General features: G+C 45.9%; 1 protein-coding gene across 2 annotated transcripts in view; it reads right to left on the bottom strand.

Annotated features, from left to right (window-relative positions):
• Nucleotides 1–7,363, bottom strand: part of Dcp1b (decapping mRNA 1B) — a 43,302-nt gene extending 35,939 nt beyond the window's left edge. For both annotated transcript variants that reach the window (XM_005365089.3, XM_005365090.3), the window contains exons 1-2: nucleotides 7,199–7,363; nucleotides 2,609–2,649 (exon numbers count right to left, since the gene is read on the bottom strand). In XM_005365089.3, coding sequence (XP_005365146.1) covers nucleotides 2,609–2,649; nucleotides 7,199–7,348 — 191 coding nt within the window. In that variant the 5' untranslated portion in view covers nucleotides 7,349–7,363. The remainder of the gene's footprint in view (nucleotides 1–2,608; nucleotides 2,650–7,198) is intronic.
• Nucleotides 7,364–7,980: the final 617 nt, after the last annotated feature.

Below are 7,980 nucleotides of genomic sequence, written 5' to 3'. Positions count from 1 at the left end.
GAAGGGGAGGTTTACACGCGGGGAGGGCGGGTGTACACACGGGAAGGGTGGGTGTACACGCGGGAAGGGGAGGTGTACACGCGGGAAGGGGAGGTGTACACGCGGGAAGGGGAGGTGTACGTGCAGGAAGGGCAGGTGTACGTGCAGGAAGGGCAGGTGTACACGCAGGAAGGGGAGGAAGCAGAGATGTCATCCCAACGAGATAGTTTGGGGAACAGGATTAAGAGACAGGGAAGGATTATTTTTCTCAGTGTAATGGTATGACTTATTTCGTTAGCCATGTGGAACATATGAAGAAGTACTTAAGTGCTGGGCCGTAGTTCAGTTGGGAGAGTAGTTGCCTAGCACGCACAAAGCCCTGAGCTCCATCTCCAGTATTACATAAAACTGGCACAAGGCTGTAATTCCAGCACTTGTGAGGAACAGAAGTTCAAAGCTATCCATTGCTATATGGTTAGTTTGAGGCCAACCAGGTTTACATGAGACACTACCTCAAAAACAAGATAAAATACAAAGCTATACTTGGTTTGGGTACAAAAGAGAAAATAATTGTATAATTCAGCAGAAAAGTCCTTTAAAACCATCATTAATACATACTACTGCATCTCTCTCCTCAAAATAATCCTTCTTAGAAACGAGAGAGAATACACACCGTACTTCAGTTTCTCTTTACGGTTCACCTTCTCAATTACTCATGCTGAACAAATCCACTTGGTGCTTCTGGAATGTTCTGGCATAAAACATGGACTAATAGGCTAGTAATTCTTGGATTCACAACCCTAAACATTTGTCTTACTTGTGGTCCAGCCCGTAGCCTGGCCAGTCATTCCTTCCTTCCACTCCCTCTCCCCGGATGACAGGGCAGCTGAGACCCTCCCCTCACTGGTTCTGTACTGCGCCCCCATCTGGCCTCTTAAGGCTATTCTAGTTCTGCTTCCTATGTCCCTGTTGGCCCCAAAATTCACCCATCAACTCATTCCTATTTCCTGTTGTACTCCTCTTAGACAATACAAAACTCTCCAAAGATAACCAAGTGCCTGGATTCCTTAATCTGAAGTCACTGAGACCATCTCAAAAGTATTACTTCAAAACCCTAAAGACCAAAGGCCCAGGTGGGGGGTGAACTTCACAGAGATCAGATGAGGCCCAGATCCTTGACCAGCCCCATGCCCCCCACCACTTGAGTTCTACCAAAGATTTTTCATTCCGTTCAAGCACTGCCATTTACCTAGAGGCTCTGTGTCTCGGTGTCACTGTGCTCTCTGTCCATGAACTTTCACTTCGACTTCTGTTATTCTGGTCCCAGCTTTTTCTCCTATCTACTTCACGGCAGTCACCCTCTAATATCCTGCCCAACTCCAGTTTCTTTCACAACAAGTGCCTCCTTATGATCTAACACACTGACTCTCCATGCGTTTTCTCACAGCTTATTAAGCATCCTCATGTTCATAAGCCTTCAGTTACTCCCTACTGCTAGAAAAATAAACTTCAGAATCCTTAGTCTACCATTCTACCCAACTGCATCACTTATGCTAATATAAACCATCTACACCAGATTCAATCCCTACTGTCCCTTTAAACAGGAGGCTGTATCCCTACTTTTGCCTTTTTTTCTGTTGGGACTTCCTGTCCTGAAGTCCAACCCAAACTCTGTCATTCTACAATGTCTCCCACAACCACAGGAGTTCTGGGAAGCTTTTACAGCAACCAGTACTAGGGACGGTATATCCTGTATTGTGGTCATCTTAAACTTGAACATGGGTATATGTACTTGTCCTCTTATTTCTCCAGGAAAACTGTTCCTTCAATTGGGGCTTGGACTACCAGTTTTGTATTTCATCTATGAACTCCCCTAGGTGACAGAATCCAAGATACTTATGTGGATATTCGCATTAACAATAAATCTGCATGTAGTCATTAAGACAATATATATACCGTGTGTCTGTGTGCATGTGTGATATTAATAATATGTGATAAAAAAGAAATTACTAAAAGCATCAACTTATTAAATTAATCCGGACACATTATTAACTAGACAATGGAAGACTGAGAAACAGATTCAACCCCAGGGCATGCTTTTTTAAGCAGTAAAGGGTGAGAGAAGGTGAGCCACAAGTCCTTCCCAACCACTGCCTAATTTAGCTAACAGCGTACCTCTAATCTCTTGGCAGTGCACAGTGTTCGCAAGCTGTGTGCAATTCATTGCAATCGGATGATGAATATGTACTGCTAGAACAAATATTAAGATTTAAGTTGGAATTGTATCCTGAAACAGTACCATCAGAACGTCCCAGGTCACATTCTGTGTTATCTAGTCTTCTTGCCAGCTAGTAATTCTGGATGGATTTGGTTGTGGTACTTCTTTGAAATAAAACTGCCCTTCAAGAGGTGACAAAACTAAGCTAAAATATTATTTCAAAAATTGTTTTTCTAAGCCGGGCGGTGGTGGCACACGCCTTTAATCCCAGCACTCGGGAGGCAGAGGCAGGCGGATCTCTGGGAGTTCGAGGCCAGCCTGGTCTATAAGAGCTAGTTCCAGGACAGGCACCAAAGCTACAGAGAAACCCTGTCTCGAAAAAAAAAATTGTTTTTCTAAAATCACTCTTACCTTGTATAAACAAATAAGGTTCCTTCCACATCAGTCTTCTCCTAAAAATAAAGCAAACACATACCATATGTATGTTCTCTTCATTCTATGGCAGAAAACATGAACTTCTTACAGAATACTAGGGGACGGCACACAATTTCAAGTAGGAAGTGGCAGTATGGAACAGAGGGGCTACCAGGAGGGGGAAGACGTAGACTTTGATGTTACCAGAGGGTGCTGAATGAGCAGAACTTGGTCACTATTCTCTTTCCCAAACACACTATGAGTGGCCCACCTGCCTGGAGCCAAGAACGTGCGCTCCAGACATCATCAGAAAGAGGAGATGGTAAGGGCGCAGCCTTCTCTGCCATCCACCCAACTGCATGCGCACAAGCTGTCAAATTAACTGTTATCTGCACCTCATTACCCTCCACCTTATCTTGTGTTCACCACCATATCCTGTCACTAGGAGAACAGATGATCTGTCAATAACTGCTCTGACTGCTAGACAGACAAGGCGTGTGCTCCAGTCTTCAGCTGAACAAACACCTTCTTGGCACAAAATACTGCAGAGTTACTTTGGCCAAAGGCTTGAAATAACATTACCCAGAAATATTACCAAGTTAGGACTCAAGAACTGCCGGAGGAAATCTGGGGGAGGTGGTCAAGCTATAGGGAGAGTCTGAGTTCTTTGGCGTCCCTTCCACTTCTCCAAGCCAGGAGGGATCCAGTTCTTCACCACAACATACACGCAGTTCTTCTGCTTAACTACTAATCAGATTATTGTAACTCAGAATTTAACGCGTGCTTTTGGTGTTTATATCATTTAATTTCAGCATCCTATTATCCTATTTAAGGCCCCAGTATTTTACAATACTCATTATCCAAATTATTTAAAACTAAGTACTCTACAATTCAGATGCAAGATATATACTTTAAGAAAAAGATGTAACATTAAAATAGTTCCTTTTTTAAAGGCACAGAATTGAAAGCATGATCTTTTCAAGTAATCTACTTGATTACAGCTGTTTCCTCAGGGACTTAGGGCAGGGGTTTTGAAGAGTGGTCTCCAGGTGAGAAGCACCATGGTCACTTGGGAGTCTGATAGAAATACACATTCTTAGCCCCTGAGCAAACCCATTCAGAGCTGAACTGACAGAGGCAGCAAGTGTTTAGACAATATACAACCCCTTTAAAAGGAAACCCTAACAGTGAATGGTCCTAAGAGCGACCCTCACGGGAACTGAAGCAGAGGCAGGTGTAAGGACGCCTGTGCACAGGCTGTGGGCTCCGTACTCTGCAGCCCGTGACTGGGGCCAGCTTTGGAATGCAGATCAGCTCTCTCACACAATCAGCACACAATTGCTTCCGACTGATTTCTTTTTTGCTTGCAACAAAAATTCTCTTTATTTCAAAAACAAAAATCTTTAATGCCTTATTTTAGTTTAGAATAATCCAAAATCAGGATTGTAACTCTAACTCACAAAAACAATCCTCAAACTTGAGTCTTGTTTGGAGTGGCTCATGGGAAGGAATTATATAGCTCAGTAATTACAACTTGAGCCTGGGTGAGGTTTCTGCCAGATCACACCGGGACAATTCATTTACTTTTCTGTCTCATCTTCTCCACTGAAAAGGTAACTGACTCATGCAACTCAAACCTTTCAAGGAAAAAAAAATGCAAGAGCTCTTACTTGGAGCTTTGGAATGTATTTTGCTGATTTCTGAAGGGCAGCTTTTTTTTTTTTTGTCCTTTCTGTACAAAGCAATGAATTTAGGGGGTGGCAACAGGTAGAATAGGATTTTACTAGCTTTCCACAAATCCTCCTAGTAAGGCAGACTTAAAAGTTGTAAGTTCATAGTTCTTGAGTATTATAGCTTAAACTCTGAAAATAATGGTACCACACACACACACCACACACACAGGAAGTTCAGTGTTCAAAATAATGAAGAATATAAATAATGTTGTTTCATAAATTATTAGTAAATACATTGACACATCTGGAACAATTGAAAGCAATTTCAATTTTACTGAATATTCTAAGATAAGAAAAAATGGGTCCACTTTATCTTCCTGAAGCTGTCTCTCGTCACTGCACATGGGGCAGCAAAGCCACCTCTGCAGCTTCGTCTCTTTCACAGCTGTCTAGGTCTCATCCAGGGTTCTGATTTGATGCGCTGCCCCTCTCAGCTCAGCCACTGTGATGCATGGGGAACTCAGGGTTGTTAGCCAGAAATAAGGGGCACTGAGATTCTAAAACACGCCTCCAGCTTCGCATGGTTCGTGGTGTGGACTTAGCCACACCAATGCCTGCTCACTGCAGGACATCTGGCAACACCTCTGCTTCTACTCTGCAGAAATCACCAACATCCTCATCCTCAAAGTTTCCTGATATTGTCAAATGTCACTGGTGTGTGTGTAGGGAGGGTGGGAGCGGGTGGGGGGCTGGGGATCAAATCTAGCTGAGAACTGACTGCAAAGAAAGACACATAGGGTATTTCAGGGAAAGAGTCTTTCCTGGCAAAAAGGAGTAAATTTAGTTCTAAAATTTCTATTCTTGTCATGGGAAAACTCTTCTTAATCCTTTGTGCACCTATGTGTGTGCCCTGCGGATTAAAGCAGACCTGTGCACGTGCTATGCGCGCTACGCACATGCGCTATCGCTCTATCTGCAGTCCCTTGGCCTTCCTTACAGGAACTCATCCTCTGCACCCTTCAGGCCTCATTCCAACACCCGATGATGAGTTCCAGTGTAATAAGGGCACCTCTGCTCATGCCCATGCCCACCCTGCCTTCTTGCAATACTTTCTCTTCCATTCTGAAGAATATTCTTATACTTCTGATTAAGTTTACATTCGAAAGGCTCCTGTCAGGAGATCTGAGTGACAGCACAGGGGAACAGCAGTGACAATGTGATTGACAGACACCCCCCCCCCCACTGCTCTGCTGTTGAACTAGGTCTCTCTCCTTTGCCAGGCAACCACAGCCTAGAAGATTAGTACTTTGAAAGAATGACCTTTTACTGAATGAATTATGCCCTGTCTAGAGAAAACAAGTCCAGGAAGCAGGAAAACAAAACTCCTGTAAATAATGCATCGTGACACCTTCAATGCAGCATTTGTTGCTGGGTGTCACTGGGGATCTGGTAAGCCTCTGTAAAGCTTTGAAAAGGTCTCTGTCACTTACTTAGGACTGGGAAGAGGCTTTAGGAAGCCTGCTCCCCAAGGGAGGATGCTCCACTGTGCCTTTCAATAGCTTCTGGACTGAGCCCTGTGCTGAGTCAACTTACACTGTGAACTTTTATTGGGTCCTACACTACTACAAGAATTACTTCCAAATAACCACATTATGTGGTCCTGGAGGAGTGGTTCTCAACCAGGGGACGGAGACCCCAAACAAACATCTATTTCCACAAATATAACCGTACCAACATTACAGTTACAAAACAGCAGCAACAATAATGTTATGGTTGGGGTCACCACAACATGGGGAACTGTGCTAAGGGGCTCAGCACTGGGAAAGTTCAGAACCACTGCTCTAGAGGGAAGTAAAGGATCTTCACACAAATACACATGTTTCATTACATAAAGACCCAAGTGGTAATTTCCTCTGGTGACCATGAAAAACAGCCTCAGTTAATCGAGCCAGGAATATTCGGAACCCTGAACATTAGAACTCTGAACATTTCCCCTTCGGATTTGGCTACTAAGAGAAAAGACATAAATTCTCTGCAACTATCCTGATCCTTCCTGACCTTTTTTTCAGGAGTGCCGGGGACGGAACCAAGTGCCTGACCCAAGCTCCATCTCCATGGCCGCATTCATTCTCTTTTTGTGTTCATGGTTTCCGGGTAGTTTCTATTACAGCCTACCCAATGCTGACTTTGCTCAATAACCAAAGTTTTCCTTGTATAGATTTGCTTGGTGAACAAAGCAAAAAAAAAAAAAATCATTTGAAATCCTTGCAAGCTGTTCTTCATACCCCATTGAACTGTGTGAAAACCGATGGTTATAGAAAGGTGAATAATATTTGGTACAAAAGCCACTAGAGAGGGGGAAATGACACCTTTATATTCAAAGGTATGGCTTATAAATTATATGACTCACTAATACCTAAGCCAGAACTAATTTGTCTCCTGTTCCAATTCCACTCTAGTTGTGAAGGAAACTAAACTTCATTCGGTTGCTGTAGGATGGGGTTCGGTCTTGGGAAATGCACCGAACGGTTAGGCTCCCAACCATGGACTCCTACATCAAAGTCTGGAGAGTCCCATACATTCCCACTTCCTCTTTAATGCCCCCCAAGCCTCTTGCTCTTTAGGTGGGTGCCTGCCCTACATTTTTGACCCTGGCTTCTCCCCATCGGCGAGGTTTGGGGCTCCGCTCTGCCCTCCGCTGCCGGAGCGCTTCTGTCTTCCGGCCTCGAGGCCCGAGCCGGGCTCGCTGCGGCGCCAGCCACACCTCCGGGATCCATCTTCCCCCTACCTGAGGGTGGGTCGCCCGGACCGCCCTCCTCCATGATCGAGGGGGGGGGCTCCCGCCCATCCGAGCCCAGCATCCCCCGCCCCGTCCCCGCCCCGCCGTCCGCATGTCCGCCGCGTCCGCACGCACCCACTTGTTGGCCCGATGGAAGAAAGTGTACAGAGCCACCTGGCTGGCCACATCCACGATGCGACTGATGTAGGGGTCGTGGCGCTGCAGGGCCGCCAGGCTGATATCATGCCCCTTCCCAGGGAGCCCACCGGCGGCAGTGGCCGCCATCTTCCCACCCGCCCTCTTTGCCCGGCCTCCGCGAAGCCCCCTCAATCGACCGCCGAGCGAGCGACCGCAGCTGGGCGACCTTCCGCCTCTTGGGGACCCAAGCTAGGCTTCGCCAATCGACGGCCGGCCCTCTCGCGGAGGATCGTCGCCTTGGCAACGAGAAGCCCAGGCCTGCTTTCTGAAGCCGGTTTTTTCCGCTATTTCTTCCTACGGGAGCCTTTGAGCAGCGTACATTTCCTTCTCGGCTGTAGCCCACGCCTTGGCTTAGCTCTTCGTTGACTCTTCCCTACAAAACTCAATCAAAGACAGTAACTCCAAAAAGAACAACTCTAGAGATTCTTAAAGGGTGCGCCCCCAAATCCCTGAGGGATTTCTTTTTTTCTTTTTTCTTTTTTCTTTTTGGTTTTTTTTCGAGACAGGGTTTCTCTGTGGCTTTGGAGCCTGTCCTGGAACTAGCTCTGTAGACCAGGCTGGTCTCGAACTCACAGAGATCTGCCTGCCTCTGCCTCCCAAGTGCTGGGATTAAAGGCGTGTGCCACCATCGCCCGGCCCTGAGGGATTTCTTGAGACTCTCAGAGGCCTGCAATGTTAAGATTGTCCACGGCAATGCTGAGACCTGTGATGTGTGCACC

Source organism: Microtus ochrogaster, unplaced genomic scaffold (genome assembly GCF_000317375.1).
Source record: "Microtus ochrogaster isolate Prairie Vole_2 unplaced genomic scaffold, MicOch1.0 UNK1, whole genome shotgun sequence".
Taxonomy (NCBI): Eukaryota; Metazoa; Chordata; class Mammalia; order Rodentia; family Cricetidae; genus Microtus; species Microtus ochrogaster.
Note: the sequence above shows the minus strand (reverse complement) of the source record. Positions and strands in the feature narration are given on the sequence as shown.